General features: G+C 42.6%; 1 protein-coding gene across 1 annotated transcript; it reads left to right on the plus strand.

Moving 5' to 3' along the window:
• The first annotated feature begins 13952 nt into the window (after nucleotides 1-13952).
• Nucleotides 13953-15600, plus strand: RRAGA (Ras related GTP binding A). Its single transcript, XM_066368230.1, has one exon. It carries the CDS (start codon nucleotides 14223-14225, stop codon nucleotides 15162-15164), a length of 942 nt encoding a protein of 313 aa, XP_066224327.1. The 5' UTR covers nucleotides 13953-14222; the 3' UTR covers nucleotides 15165-15600.
• The last annotated feature ends 1356 nt before the right edge of the window (nucleotides 15601-16956 follow it).

Below are 16956 nucleotides of genomic sequence, written 5' to 3' on the forward strand. Positions count from 1 at the left end.
TTTTGCTCAACTAAAGCTTTAGGGTGAAGATGAAGTGGGAGATAAGAGGAAAAGATATGGGCTTCCTTCCCTCCCTGGCAGCACCAAGAGCCTCCATGAGTTTTCCTCCAAATATTGGAGGCATGGAAGTCCAGAGATAAAGTGACTCACTGTGATATCTCAACCTCCCCTCTCCCACTGCAGCGCACTCCTTCGGATAAGCAGAGTTCTTCACACATGCTTTCTCTCAAGCTAGAAAAGTCAAAAATTGTCAATTTCTAGAACTTAGAAAACACCAGTAAATTCCTCTCATTTCATCCCAACCCACCTCTGAGCAGATTTGATTGGGGTTGAGAACAACAAAGACTTCCAAATAATGAGACTCGACATCAATGTGTCTTTCTACAATGATGGAAATGTCCCTCTCTGTACTGTCCAGTAGAGCAGTCACTGCACACATTGAACACTTGAAATGTGTGGCCACATGACCATGAAACCGGCATTTTAATTTTATTTCATTTTAATTAACTTAGATAAAATTGCCATGTGGGACTAGTGGCTACTGGACAGCACAACTATAGATTTTATCTTCCTAATCCATTCCGGCATATCATCTTTTAAAAAATCTACTTATTCAAAAAGATACTTTTTGCCTAACTGATGGTGGCACAGTGGATAGAGTGTTGACCTGGGACGCTGAGGTCCCAGGGTCAAAACCCCGAGATCGCCAGCTTGAGCGTGGGCTCACCCAGCTTGAGCACAAGGTCACAAGCTTGGGCATAGGATCATTAACATGATCCCATGGTCAGTGGCTTGAAGCCCAAGGTCTCTGGCTTGAGCATGGGGTCACCAGCTCAACTTGAGCCCCTTAGCCAAGGCATATATGAGAAACAATCAATGAACAATTAAAGTGACTCAACTATGAGTTGATGCTTCTCATCTCTCTCTCTTCCTGTTTCTGTCTCTCTCTCACTAAAATAAAATTTAAAAAGATATATTTTAACTACCATATAGAGAATAGTGAGCATTACATAGCACAAAAAAAAAATACAGTCTCTGCTTTCCAGGAGTATACAATCAAATAGGGGCAACAGAGCATGCAGACACATAACTAAAGCCAAGAACACAGGGAGTAGGGTCCCCCTCTGATGAGGAGCTACAGGACCAGGTTAATGGGAGATATGCAATGGAAACAGGGCCTTAAAAGGTCATGCAGCAGAAAGAGGGGACACAGGCATTTTAGAGAAAGGGCAGCAAGGATAAGGAACAGAGATGGGAGGTCATCAGGTTTTCTCAGGAGATCTCAGGGAGCCCAATCCAATTTGAGTAGTTTTATGTCAGAAATAATGGGAGAGAAAATCAGAAATGTACATTAGGACCAGTTTCCAAACATAGAAATGAGAGACTCAGGGAGAGAACAATGGGGGGAGCCAACTGATGAAAGACTGCAAAGGGAGGAGGGGACCAGATTTTGGAAAAGATTAAATGTTGGGGACAGGGGAAGATAAATGATTTGAATCTTTAAACCCAGGGTAAATGGAAGATCTCTGGCACCAATGAAGAGGCAGCTACTGGGGGGGGGGGGGGCAGGTGAATGAATGAAGGTCGTTGACATTGAGGTTAATGAGATAGCCAGATGGATCAACAAGCACTTTGAGAAGTGAAATGAAAGTGAAAAATAAAAGAATAGAGGCTGATAACTGTGAGTAGACTGACACCATAGAGTGGAGGGGTAGAGACAGGAGAAGGAGAAAGGAAAGGGGTGAGACCCAAGGACAGACTCTGCCCCGATGGCAAATATCCCCTCTGTGGGGAGGAAGGAGGAACAGAGAAGGGGAAGGAACATTCAGAGAAGTAGTGCCCCTATTACAGGGAGGGGAGTGAGACGCCTCACTGTACACACTCTGCACTGCTTAAGTGAGCATCTCTGCCTTCCTAACTACATTGTTGTGCCAAAATGGAGACTATGCCGTGTAAACCCATCTCAACGCCTACAACAGTGCAGAGAAAACCAACGCCAATCCTAGCCGAATACCTCAATCCTTCAGGAGGAGGCAGGGGTGACTGTAAAGGCTCCTAGAGAAGAGTGAGTCTTAGAGGTTTTGCCTCCATAGTGCAGAAAATTCACTCTAGACTAAAACACTGCTCTGGTCCCACCTAACAAAACTTAAAAGAAAGATCCATGCTTCTAATGTAACCTAGTCAGTGGTTCCCAATCCTAGGAAGTGGTCAGAATCACCTAAAGAGTGCTGGTGGCCCCACACTCAGAGAAGATTATTTAACAGCCTGTCCAGCAGATAGCGTTGTAAAGCTCCCCAGGACTCTCATGAGCAACCAGGGTTGAGAACCACTCACTGCCACCAGAAATGTGTAAGGTTTCTAACCTAGTTTTTAGAGTGCCCTTTAATTCTCCTCATTGCTGGTACAATTTTCTATGTTTATGTAGCATACTGTAGTTGGCAACCACTTTTTGCATATTTCAAGATGCTAGCATATTTTAAGCACAATCCATTAGCAGTAGTCCCACACACATTTTCTCATTTGATGCTGAGAATCCTGGAGGAGTTCAGTTGCTGGCCAAGATCCCACAATTCATAACAGCCCAGGGGAGCTGATCCCAGAGCCCACTCTCTGAACTGCTGTCCCTGAGCTGCCCCCCTACCCAGCAGCTCCCCAGATGTCCAGGGAAGCAGGTGGGGGGGGGGCACCCCGACACTGTGAGATACAGAGGTAGTCAGCTACAGAACTGTGAGAAAACGGACCACTTGCCCCGGGGACCGCTTGCCTTCGCAGAGCTTCACCCAGGCATGGTCCTCAAGAACAGCTAGCCAGAAGGGACACCTGGCAGGACCAGGACAAGAAAGTGCAAAACTAATTTCCTCTCCTTACTCTTACTCAACTCTACACCAGCATGGAAACAAGTTTCACAAATACCTTACACTTCTCTGAGAAAGGAGCATTGGTTTCTGGTTGAGAAACTGTTCCGGTACAGGACTCCTCTTCCCCATCCCATCCCATTCCAAAAGTGCAACAAAAGCAGCAACACTTGTCCCAAGCTGGCCAGGGGTTTTCTATCCTTGTCTGATACTGTTGGGGCTTCGGGAGAGAACTGTGCCCATTTGCAACTTCTCTGCAGCTCTGAGGTGAAGGAACAATGGGGAAAGCTTAGAGAGCCACTTTCACCAGACTAATTAACCTAGGGGTGTAAAGGATGCTGGCTGACAACATGGCAGCCTAAAAAAGGTTGACTAGTGGACGAACGCACCGTGGCGCTGCCTGATGCAGCAGCACAGGGTTAGAGCTCTGCCTAAGCTAGCTTGTGGAGTTTGAAAATCCAGGTCCTGCGTCCTCGGCCTGGGCGCGGTCACCTTACCCGCAGGAGCACAGGTCGCAGATGCACTTCCTCTTCATCGGGGCCATGCGGAGGTCTGACTGTGGGCGCAGAGCATCCCCAGTTGTCACGGCCCCGAGACCCCACCCTCCTTGCCGGGGGGTGCACCAAGCCTTGAAGGCCTTGGCAAATGTTCTGAATATTTACTCCAAAGAAAACTTAAGTGGCCTTTTTTACAAAGTCCGGTTGTCTGTTCCCTTCCTTGAGCTGGCTTTGTGAGAAAGCACAGAGGGTGCACAGCACGCCAGCCGGCGAGCTACCCCTGCACGTCGCCGCCTGGCCTCTGCAGGCCCAAGTGCGCACCCGGGAGCAGCCGCCGGCCCGGAGCCACGCGGCACGACCCGCAGGGCCTCTGTGACGTTACAGGGGCAGGAGGCTTGTTTTGGGGTGGCCATGACACCACAGGGGCCAATTGTGAGGTCAGAAAGCTCCCAGCGCCTCACCTGGCAGGCCCAGGACTCCCCTTTGGAACTTGGGAAAACCTGCAGAAAGAGGGCGGACATGCCAACTTTGGAAAACTCGTAGGTGGCAAGTAAGCAAATGCCATGCTCACTTGTGCAAAAGGGCTGAAACATTCCACTATTTCCATATGGGGAGGTATTTCTTATCTCTAGAATCCATGGCACCCCTTCTTATCAAAAGACATCCCTTGACTTTCAGAAGACTGACCTTATATACCATTTTCAGATCAGGCCTTTACTGCTCAGGTGGGTGCTCAATCACTTCTACAGGTGCTAGCAATGATATGGCAGTGGGACACTGGTTAAATTTTAGTTGTGCATCAGAATCACCTAGCTTGATAAAAACAAAATGGCGGGGGGGGGGGCTCGCCCCTGGAGCTGCTGATTGGGCGGGTCTGGGGTAGGCGGCAAATTTGCGTCTCTAACAAGTTCTCAACAAGTTCTCAACTCTAACAAGTTCTGATGCTGCTGCATCAAAAACTACACTTTAAGAAATACAGCTTGACCTGGCCCATTAGCTCAGCGGATAGAGCACCTGCCCGCATGCAGAAGTCCCTGGTTCGATTCCGGGTCGGTAAACACATGAGAAGCGACCATCTCCTTCCCGTCTCCTCCCTTCCCTCTCCCCCTTCAGCCAGTGGCTCCTTGGAGTGTCGCCCTGGGCGCTGAGGGTAGCTCAGTTGATCCCAGTGTCTTGGCCCCAGACAAGGGTCTGTCTCTCCATATCCCCTCCTCTCACTTAAAAAAAAAAAAAAAATCTTTAAAAGAAAGTGATGTTAGAGTTGGGGGGAAAAAAGAAAAAGAAGTACAGCTTTAAGTATTCTTTTCCCTTCTCTAAGGAGCCTTTTCCTTGTATAGTATTTCAGCTTCCCTGGCCCTGAGAACCATAACAAATTCAGCCCAGAGCCTTCTGCTTCGAAATCTCTAGTCTGGGACTCTAGTTTCAACAAGAAGCCAGGTGACTGATCATGAAGCAAATGCAGGAGACACTGCTCTGGTGGGTTGTGTGGAATTCAACACTGTGGCTTCCTAGTTATGGGACATGGGAGCTTAAAGTATTGATCATCCTTATGCTTGTTTTTCTCTCCCACACTTCCTAACTCTTCCCACTAGTTTTAGTGAATGAGTGTGTCAGTCAGACAATTATTAGACTTCAGGACAATTAATATTCAGAGTTTATTTGGTTTTCTTTCCTCCGTGTTAGGCTTCAGAACAGAGGTCAGTAAACTATTGCCTGTGGGCCAGATTCAGTTGGCCAACTGTTTTAGGCCATTAAGCTAAGAATGGTTTTTACATTTTTTAATGGTTGAAACAAAGTAAAAGAATATTACATGACACATGAAATGATAAAATTCAAATTTCAGTGTCTATAAAGTTTTGAATTTTGTCAAGAATTTGTGGAAATATTCTTGATTTTGCTTCTTGGCTCAGAAATGCTAAAATATTTACTATATGACTTTTTAGAGAGAAAATTTGCCAACCCCACTTCCAGAAATTCAAAAAGGTAGATCAGATGGGGAGCAAAGCTTACTGATTGGTCTTAAGAACAGTGGAGGGGGCCCTGGCCGGTTGGCTCAGTGGTAGAGCATCGGCCTGGCGTGCAGGAGTCCCGGGTTCAATTCCCGGCCAGGGTACACAGGAGAAGCGCCCATCTGCTTCTCCACCCCTCCCCCTCTCCTTCCTCTCTGCCTCTCTCTTCCCCTCCTGCAGCCAGGGCTCCATTGGAGCAAAGGTGGCCCGGGAGCTGGGAGTGGCTCTATGGCCTCTGCCTCAGGTGCTAGAATGGCTCTGGTTGCAACAGAGCAACGCCCCAGATGGGCAGAGCATCACCCCCTGGTGGGCATGCCGGGTGGATCTCAGTCGGGCGCATATGGGAGTCTGTCTGACTGCCTCCCCGTTTCCAACTTCAGAAAAATACTAAAAAAAAAAAAAGGACAGTGGAGGGTAAGGCTGCTCCTTGCCTTCCTGGGAGGAGGTCAGGGTCCTAAAGGGGAGGGATGGAAACCTGGGGGACAAGATGGCAAGGGAGGAGCTAGTGAAAGGCAAGGCAAAGCCTAAATGCCACTGCTTGCCAATGACAGGCAGCATCAGTCACATAGCCCTTACAGAGGAATTATAGTGCTGAACACCAGCCTTCTCTTGGCAGCTGACTAAACATTCTCCATGAATCTTCCAGAAGAAGGATGTCCCGCTCATGCCCCCAGACATTGATGAAAACCACTGCCCAGTCAAACTGCTCTTGTAGACAGCAGCCTTGTCAACAACCCATGGCACTCCCAACTTCTTCCATCCCTGCCCACAACAGAGGGTGGAGATCTAGAAAGACGAAGATGGTGTGATACAATGGCCTCGACATTGTATTTTGGTAGAGCTGGTGTCATCTTGAGTGAGCTTACCTCCTAGCTTCAGTGTGCTGATTTGTAATATGGGTATGATAGATTTATGTTAATTTTAAGAGAGAGATGAGAGAGCTTATGGGAACATACAAAGTGTTTAATGCATAGCAAGTGACAGTAAATTTTTTGTAGGCAAGGACATTTTGGAACAGAGTAGAGAGGTATTTAAATGAGTTAGAGTTGGCTGGAACTAACAAAATATGGACAGTGAATTCTAAAACCAGACAAAATTGTTCCACAAAAAACTACAGACCAGTATCTCTAGTGAATAGAAATGTAAAAATCCTTTTTAAATATTAGCAAACTGAAACCAGCAACATAAGAAAGATGATATACCATGGCCAAGAGGAGCTTGTCTCAGGAATACAAGGTTGTTTTCACACTGAAAAAATCAATGAATGTAATACACCACACTAAGAAAATAACAGACAACAAATAATTCATCTTCTCAGTAGATGCAGAAAATGCACTTGACATGATCCAATACGCATTCTTGATTTTTAAAAAAATCCTCAAGAGATCAGGAAAAGAAGGAAATTTACTCTACCTGAAATCTACCCAAAAAAGCTACAATTTCCATCATGCTTAGTGGTAAGACTGAATGTTTCTCCCCTGCTGTAGGGAACTAGGCAAGATGTCTGTTCTCACCTCTTCTTTTGTTTTTTTTGTTTGTTTGGTTGGTTGTTATTGTTCTCACCACTTCTATTCAACTCTCTACTGGAGGTTATCACCAATGAAAAAAAAGAGAGAGAGAGAGATTGGAAAGAAAAAAATAAAACTGTATTTGCAGATGACATAATTTAATATGTTGACATAATCCAATATGTAAAAAATCCTAAAAACTCTATTTTTAAAAATATATGGTATATATTTATATATACTAGAAATAAAAACAAGTTAAGCAAGGCTGCAGGAGACAAGATCGATTCCAAAAATTAACTGAATTTCCATCTACTAGCAATAAACAATCCAAAATTAAATTAAAACAATTTGATTCACAATAGCCATCAAAATTAATAAAACACATGGATATAAATTTAACCCTGTAAGTGCAAGAACTTGTATAGTAAAAGCTACAAAGCACTGCTGAGAGAAATTAAGATCTAAATAAACTGAGGGATTTATCATCTGCATAGATCAAAATATGCAGTATTGTTAAGAAAGCAATTCTCCCCAAACTTATTTATAGATTCAATGTCATTGCTATTAAAACCCCAGCAAGTATTGTGTGTGTGTGTGTGTGAGAGAGAGAGAGAGAGAGAGAGGGACAGATAGGGACAGACAGACAGGAAGGGAGAGAGATAAGTGGCATCAATTCTTTGTTTCGGCACCTTAGTTGTTCATTGATTGCTTTCTCATATGTGCCTTGATGGGGGGGGGGGGGTCTACAGCAAAGTGAGTGACCCTTGCTCAAGCCAATGACCTTGGGCTTCAAAGCCAGAGACCTTTGGCCTCAAGCCAGTGACCATGAGGTCATATCTATGATCCCATGCTCAAGCCAGCAAATCCACGCTCAAACTGGTGAGGTTGTGCTCATGCCAGCGACCTCGGGGTTTAAACCTGGGTCTTCTGCATCCCAGTCCAACACTCTATCCACTGCACCACCACCTGGTCAAACAGCAAGTATTTTTTTAATAGAAATTGGTGTGCTGATCTTAAAAAATTATATAGAAAGGCAAAGGACCTAGAATAGCCAAATAATTCTAGAAAAAACACAATAAACAGGACTTAAACTACCCAATTTCTACCCATTATCAAAATTATGGCTAAGGTAATCAAAACAGTTTGATATTGACTAAGGAAAGACATATAGATCAAGGAACAAAATGGAAAGTCCATAATTAAACTATTACAGTAATGGCCAATTGATTTCCAAAGAAGGTAAGAAGGCTATTCAATGAGAAAAGGCTGGTCTTTTCTGAAAAATGAGGATGAGATGATTGGTCATCCATTTGCAGGCAAAAAAGAAAACTTATACCATGAAATCACCTCATACAAAAATTAGCTCAAAATTGCATCATACACTTAAAATAAAACACAAACTATAAAACATGCAGAAGAAAGCAAATAATTAAATCTTTGTGACCTTCAGTTAGACAGGTATCTTAAATATACATCAAAATCATGATCCAGCCTGACCAAGCGGTGGCACAGTGGATAGAGCATCGGACTGGGATGTGGAAGACCCAGGTTCGAAACCCCGAGGTCGCCAGCTTGAGCGCAGGCTCATCTGGTTTGAGCAAAAGCTAACCAGCTTGGACCCAAGGTCGCTGGCTAGAGCAAGGGGTGACTCGGTCTGCTGTAGCCCCACGGTCAAGGCACATATGAGAAAGCAATCAATGAACAACTAAAGTGCCACAACGAAAAACTGATGATTGATGCTTCTCATCTCTCTGCATTTCTGTCTGTCTGTCCCTATCTATCCTTCTTTCTGATGACTCTCGCTCTGTCTCTGTAAAAAAAAAAAAAAATCATGATCCATAAAACTAAAACCAAATTGACATATCAGACTTCATAAATACATAATAGTTTACTCTTCAAAAGACCCTGTTAAGAGAATGAAAAAATAAGTGCAAACTGGGGAAAAAACTTGCAAATCACTTATCTGATAAAGAACTTGAATCTAAAATATACAAAGAACTCTTACTACTCATAATAACACAACCCAATTTAAAAAAAAAAAAAGATCAAGAGACTTTATGGATGAAACTCAAAACCCTTATACTAAGAGAAAGAAGGAAAATACCAAAATAAAGTATATATTGTATGATTCCACTTACATAAAATTTCTAAAGAAGGTAAATCAATAGAAACTGAAAGTGGAACAGTAGCTGCTGGGTTGCAAGGTGAGAGTAGAGACTGATGGCAAACAACGGCAAGGGAACTTTGGGGGGAGACAAATATCCTAAAACTGAGCTCTGGTGATGGTATATACACTTACAATGGGTGGATTTGATAGTATGTAAATTATACCTCAATAGAGATTTTTTTTTTTAGGTAAAAGAATCCCTTGTAAAAGCCTCTTCAGTATCATTATAAAAATATTATTCAGTTTTGAATAATTTAAGTCAAGATTTCTCTCATTTCCAAATAAGGTGGTAGACTGAACACATGGATTTATCTTTCTCTCTTCAAAATTCCACTAAAATGAGAGTAATGTGATGAGTGTAAGAACAAAGAGAGGACATGAGATAACATCATATTTAGGGAAGCAACAGAGCACAAGGAAGAATGGTACTGACTTAGTTGTCACAAGAAAGCTGAATCCTGAACCAGCAGTAGGGAGGTTCAGAAAGAAGCATAATTTTTACCACAGAACTTCCAAAATACTTATAAATTGGCAGTATCAATGAGAATAAAGATTGTTGAAGGACTGCTTCAAACTGATTTTATGAGGTCAGCATCACCCTGATACCAAAACCAGATAGATAAAATAAAATAAAAAAGGAAAAAGAAAGGAAGGAAAGAAAGAAGGAAGGAAGAGAGGGAGGGAAGGAGGGAAGGAGGGAAGGAGGGAAGGAGGGAGGGAGGGAGGGAGGGAGGAAAAGAAAACTACAGGCCAATATCTCTAATGAACATAGATATAAATTTCATAATAAAACACTAGCAAACCAAATTTAACAACATATCAAAAAGATTATACACTATAACCAACTCTGATTTATCCCTGAAATGCAAGGTTGTTTTAATAAATGCAATCAATGTGATAAAGTTCATTAACAGAATGAAAGTTAAAAACCACAGGATCAACTCAATAAATATAAGAAAAGCACTTGACAGAGTTCAACATCCATTCAAGGTACAGCTCTCAACAAAATAGGTACAAAAGGAAATTTCCTCAACACAGTATAGGCCATTTATGAAAAGCCACAGCTAACATCAATGGGGAAAACTGAAAGCTTTTTTTTCTAAGATCCAGTAGAAGCTGAGGATGCCCATTGCCACTAGAGGTACTAGCAAAAGCAAAAAGACTAAAAATAAAAGGCATCCAAAATTAGAAAGAAAAAAGTAAAATTATGTTTGCAAATTACATACTCCTATATGTATAAAACCCTGCCCCCCCCCAAAAAAAACTGTTAGAACTAATAAACAAATACAGTAATATTTCAGAATACAAAAATCAACATACAGGCCCTGGCCGGTTGGCTCAGTGGTAGAGCGTCGGCCTGGCGTGTGGAAGTCCCGGGTTCGATTCCTGGCTAGGGCACACAGGAGAAGCGCCCATCTGCTTCTCCACCCCTCCCCCTCTCCTTCCTCTCTGTCTCTCTCTTCCCCTCCCGCAGCCAAGGCTCCATTGGAGCAAAGATGGCCTGGGCGCTAGGGATGGCTCCTTGGCCTCTGCCCCAGGTGCTAGAGTGGCTCTGGTCGCAACTAGCGACGCCCCAGAGGGGCAGAGCATCGCCCCCTGGTGGGCAGAGCATCGCCCCTGGTGGGCGTGCCGGGTGGATCCCGATGGGGCACATGCGGGAGTCTGTCTGACTGTCTCTCCCTGTTTCCAGCTTCAGAAAAATACCAAAATGAAAAGGCAACCTATGGAATGGGAGAAAATATTTATAATTCACTTATCTGATGAGGGGTTAATATCCAAAATATATAAAGAACTCATACAACTCAGTAGAAAAAAAAAATTTAAAAATGGGCAGAGGCCTAACCAGGCAGTGGCGCAGTGGATAGAATGTCGGACTGGGATGCGGAAAGAACGAGGTTCTAGACCCTGAGGTCACCAGCTTGAGTGCGGGCTCATCTGGCTTGAGAAAAAAGCTCACCAGCTTGGACCCAAGGTCGCTGACTCGAGCAAGGGGTTACTCGGTCTGCTGAAGGCCCACAGTCAAGCTACATATGAGAAAGCAATCAATGAACAACTAAAGTGTCACAACGAAAAACTGATGATTGATGCTTCTCATCTCTCTGCGTTCCTGTTTGTCCCTATCTTTCCCTCTCTCTGACTCTCTGTCCCTGTAAAAAAAATTTTTTTTAAATAGGCAGAGGAACTAAATAGACATTTTTACAATGAAGACATACAAATGACCAACAGGTATGTGAAAAGATACTCAACCTCACTACCAGGGAAAAGGCAAATCAAAACTATAATGAGATACCACCCATTAGAATGCCTGACATCCAAAAGACAATAAATCATGTTGGTAAGAATGTGGATAAAAGGCAATCCTTGTGCATTTTTGGTAGGTATATAAACTAAACTGGTGCATCCACAGTGGCAAACAGTAGGGTGTTTCCTTAAAAATAGAAATATCATATGACCCAACAATCCCATTTCTGGATATATATTCAAAGGAAACAAAATTACTATCTTAAAAAGATATCTGCACACCCATGTTCATTGCAAAATTGTTTACAATACCCAAGACATGGAAATAACCCAAGTGTCTATAGATGGATGAATGGAGGAAAAAAATGTGATAGGTAATTTTTCAGCTATAAAAATGGAGGTAATCCTGGCATTTGCGACAACAGGGATGAACCTGAAAGACAATACGCTAAGGAAATAAGATGGAGAAAGACAAATACTGTGTGATCACAAGTATATGAAGAATCTAAAAGAAAAAGAAAAAAAAACACATCATAGATACAGAAAACAGATTGACTGCCAGAGGCAGAGGTTGGGGAGTAGGAAAAATCAGTGAAGATATCAAAAGGCACAAACTTCCATTTAAAGACAAATAAGTTTTAAGGATATATGGACCACATGTGAACCATAGTTAACAATACAGCATTGTTATATTTAAAATTTGCTGAGAGTAGACCTTAAAAGTTGTCAACATTAAAAAAAATAATTTAAATATGTGAGGTCATGGGTGTTAACTAAACATATTGTGGTAATCATTTGGTTATAAATAAAATTGTTATATTATACACCCAAAACTAATGTAGTGGTATATGTCAATTATGTCTCATTAAAACTTGGGGAAAACATCACTATAAACATCAAAAATAAACAAATGGGACTACATCAACCTAAAAGCTTCTCACAGCAAAGGAAGCCATCAACAAAATGAAAAGGCAACCTATGGAATGGGAGAAAATATTTATAAGTCATTATATAATATATTACTCATTTATAAATACTAGAAGAATTTAAATAAATTGAATGCTAAAAATAAAAAATGTTCAACTTATCTGTGGGACAGCAAGAATTTTGTTATTAATATATTTTAACTAAAATCTACTTCATTATCTACTTGTAAGATATGGTGTTAGAATATCTTGGGGACTTAAATTAAAGGTATGTTGACTTTTAAACAGAAGATTATAAATGTTTACATTAGTAAAGAAATGATGGTTTATATGTGCAAATGGAGTATTATTGACTAAAAGGAGACCCTGCCATTTGCAACAATATGGATGAAACTGGAGGACATGATGCTCAGTGAAATAAACCAGACACAGAAAGAAAAAAAGCTTGCATGATCTCACTTATGCATGGAATCTTAAAAAATAAAATCAAATGCACGGTAGCAGAGAGTAGAATAGTTAACCAGGGTCAGGGAAGTAGGGAAATAGGAAGACACTGGTCAAAGAGTACAAAGTGGCTGTTCTGTAGGATGGGTAAGTCTAGCAATCTGACCTACAGAATGATGACTATAGTTAATACTGTATTGAAAACTGGAAATTTTCTGAGTGGATTTCAGATGTTCTCACCACATAGAAAAAAAAAGGTAACTATGTATGTTCATTAGCTTGACTGTAGTAATCACTTCACTGTGTATTATCAAATCATCATGTTGTACACTGTAAAGATATACTATTCATAGTTTTTAAATTGCTTTTCTTTTTTTTCTTTTCTTTTAATTTATGTATTTTAGTGAGGAGAGAGAGAGAAAGAAAGAAGGAGGGGAGGAGCAGGAAGCATCAACTCCCATCTGTGCCTTGACTGGGCAAGCTGGGAGTTTCGAACTGGCAACCTCAGCATTCCAGGTCCACGCTTTATCCACTGCGTCACCACAGATCAGACTTAAATTGCATTTCATCATTTCATAGATGTGTAACTGGAAAACTTAGATATCTCCTCTAAGCTTTGATTTAGTCACTTGAAAATCGGGTTATTTATTCATAGGGTCATTGTGAGGATTGAACTAATGCCCAGGTTCCATATTATAATTCCCTCGAGCTTTGGAGTGCTGATTATAAATTCTAAAGTATGAGATCACTGGGAAAGCAGGTGTGAGAAAGGACCTTCCTAGTGGAAAAAACACTACCTGGGAGTCAGGAAATTGCCCGCTAGGAATTTACAGCTACATATCAATAGCTTGGTAGCACTGGGCCATCACTTAATTTCTCCAAGTCTCACTTTCCTCATCTGTACAGGTGTCACTTGCCCTGCCCTCATTCTCAGTAACCTCATTCTCAGTAAACCAGGGACTCTGGGGAGGCCTAATTGGGCTGAGAAGTTACTCCTTTCTCTGCTGCACCTGGCCCCGCCCTGGCCTAAAAACACCCGAGCACACCACGCTCTTTAAATTAGTGGTGTTGGGGGAGCTGGCCACGAGGTGGCAGCATTCGCCCAAGTGACCACACACATACAGCTTTGCAACCCTAACCCCAGTTGAAATAGAAGAACAAAACACCAGAATCCTAGGTTTCCCTCCCAATTTCTCGTTCAGGCCGCCCCTTCTGGGTGTCATTAAAAGAAGAGCACTTGATCAGAGCTCGTCAGGCAGTGACTGCCGAGCGTCGGTCTTCTCGCGAGATCGCCGCCGGAAGTGGGTGGCAGCGGGGGACGCTGAGCCTCACCTCACCGGAAAACGAGCGCTTCTCCCGAGCTGTTGCGACCGCTTGCCCCCGAGCGCTCTCATCCGAGACCGAGCGCCCTCCGCCGCTACCTTGCCAGCCCCAGCTCGCGCTTTCGGCTTCCCCGACTGCACAGCTGCGCGGCCCAGCCTGCGGAGCCCCGCAACTCCCGGCAGGCCCCTCCCGCCCTCCGCGCTGCACTTAGGCCGCGCCCTGAGGCCCAGTCCGCGGCGGCTCCGGCGGGTGATGCCAAATACAGCCATGAAGAAAAAGGTGCTGTTGATGGGGAAGAGCGGGTCGGGAAAGACCAGCATGAGGTCAATTATCTTTGCAAATTATATTGCTCGCGACACCCGGCGCCTGGGTGCCACCATTGATGTGGAGCACTCGCACGTCCGATTTCTGGGCAACCTGGTGCTGAACCTGTGGGACTGTGGCGGTCAGGACACCTTCATGGAAAATTACTTCACCAGCCAGCGAGACAACATATTCCGTAATGTGGAGGTGCTGATTTACGTGTTCGACGTGGAGAGCCGTGAACTGGAAAAGGACATGCACTATTACCAGTCGTGTCTGGAAGCCATCCTCCAGAACTCGCCTGATGCCAAAATCTTCTGCCTGGTGCACAAAATGGATCTGGTTCAGGAGGATCAACGTGACCTGATTTTTAAAGAGCGAGAGGAAGACCTGAGGCGTTTGTCTCGCCCGCTGGAGTGCGCTTGTTTTCGAACGTCCATCTGGGATGAAACGCTCTACAAAGCCTGGTCCAGTATTGTCTACCAGCTGATTCCCAATGTCCAGCAGCTGGAGATGAACCTGAGGAATTTTGCCCAAATTATTGAGGCCGACGAAGTTCTTCTCTTCGAGAGAGCCACGTTCCTGGTCATTTCCCATTACCAGTGCAAAGAGCAGCGCGACGTCCACCGCTTTGAGAAGATCAGCAACATCATTAAGCAGTTCAAGCTGAGCTGCAGTAAATTGGCCGCTTCGTTCCAGAGCATGGAGGTTAGGAATTCTAACTTCGCTGCTTTCATCGACATCTTCACATCAAACACGTACGTGATGGTGGTTATGTCGGATCCCTCCATCCCGTCGGCAGCTACTCTGATCAACATTCGCAATGCCAGGAAACACTTTGAGAAGCTGGAGAGAGTGGATGGTCCCAAACACAGCCTCCTGATGCGTTAAATATTGCCAAATGCTATTTTCTGAAAATGCTGAATTAATTGCCTCCTCCCCCACCCCCGTGCATCCTTTTAGTATTCATAATGTGTGCTTAAAAGTGGGCTTTGAAATGTGTGCTGCTTACTACTTCATTTCTTTCTTCCCTACTCCCCATTCTTTAAACCTTGGACGCTATTTACTCGGCATCCAGTAGAGCTTCAAGATGGCCTTTCTGAAAAGTTGGTATGGTGTAACACTAAAGTAGGTGGTGTGTGTGTGTGTGTGCTGATTACCCTGTTAAAATAGATAAACACGTCAAAGCTTTTACATTATCTTCCTGTACTCCTTACAAGATTGCAAAGAGGGAATGTTACTATTTTATCAGCAAGGTATTAAGATGCATTTATAAATTCTTCTTGGCTTCAATCATGAATAAACATTTGCTGTTAGCAATTTGAAACTATGGTCTTATTTGAAATAATTTGAAGGTGGTTGTTATATAAATCTAAAGATTCTGACTGCCCACAAGTATTGCTTAACTGATAAATTTGATTGTGTGATCTTAGCTCCCATCACCTTATGGATGTTTCATAACAGCTGTAAGAGTGGTTAAGAGTATTGGCTCTGGAACTAGACCACCTGCGCTGAGTCAGTATTCTAGTCACTCACACTAGGCAAGGTTCTTAATTTCGCTTTTTTTTTTCTCATTTATAAAATGTGGGTAAGAATAGCACTATAAAATAGGGTTGATAAAAGGATTGTTAAAATATGGAAAGCATTTAGTGATGCCTGGCACATACTCAGTACTATGTGTGGGCTATCAGTACCACCTATTGAGCCATTCTCTTCCCCCCACACACATATCCCAAAATTACTGAACATGGAGCCTAGCTAAGGACTTGAGCCCTTACTAAATGCCAGGTATTCTTAAATACTTTATGTGCATTTTCTTATTCTCACAGCTGAGATAAATTATTTTTGTCTACTTGAATCAACTGGTTTGACCTAATACGGCTGAACCTAGGTAACAGGACTATAGATCCTCCTCTGTTCCTGTTACACCCTACTACTTCACTGACAGAAAAGAATCATAAAAATCCTATCTTTTCAAGTACATTACCTTATATAATTCCTCTAATTTTACAAATGGAAGAAACAAGCCCGGGAAGTAAAGTGACTCCTCTTGCTAGTGTTTCACTAACTTTGGGCAAGATCACTTTCCCGTCTGTATTTGTCTGGAAATTGGATAATACTGAATCACATTCTAGATTAACTACTTTGGGGTAAGGATTCTAAGATTCCTAATTTGGATTGGCAATGTGATATAGTGAAATCAGAAAACAGACCTAAAATGTCCTTTTCCAGCTGCCTTAAAGATTGTTTTAAATGCAGTCTACATATTTTAGATCCAAGAAATCTCTGATCAACTAAATAACCTTATTTTATAAATGAGACATTAGCTCTGTATACAGATTAAATACATATAAGTAACAGGACTTGAGAACTTCCAAGGCTTTATAACATTAACATTTTTAAAACCCTTCATAGCAGCCTTGAAGAGCAAGAAGCTAGCCAGATAGGTTACTAAACTCATCTAATTAGTTTTCGACAATAAATAGTATAAAGCCTCCAGATGAAAAACCTCTGAAGGTATAGATGTCGTTTTTAAAATACTGCATTTAGTGGCTCTAGAAATTAAAGTGGCAGGAATAAAATGCTTTTATATGACTCACTGACTCAAATTTCTATTGATCTGGTTACTGACATACTATATTATGTGATCATTTTATGATTTGCAGGACATGGAAAATTCCAG

This window comes from Saccopteryx leptura, chromosome 2 (assembly GCF_036850995.1).
Source record: "Saccopteryx leptura isolate mSacLep1 chromosome 2, mSacLep1_pri_phased_curated, whole genome shotgun sequence".
Lineage (NCBI taxonomy): Eukaryota > Metazoa > Chordata > Mammalia > Chiroptera > Emballonuridae > Saccopteryx > Saccopteryx leptura.

Excerpts from the sequence above, each read along its gene's own strand:
- RRAGA (XM_066368230.1), top strand. The coding sequence starts at position 14,223 with ATGCCAAATACAGCCATGAAGAAAAAGGTGCTGTTGATGGGGAAGAGC.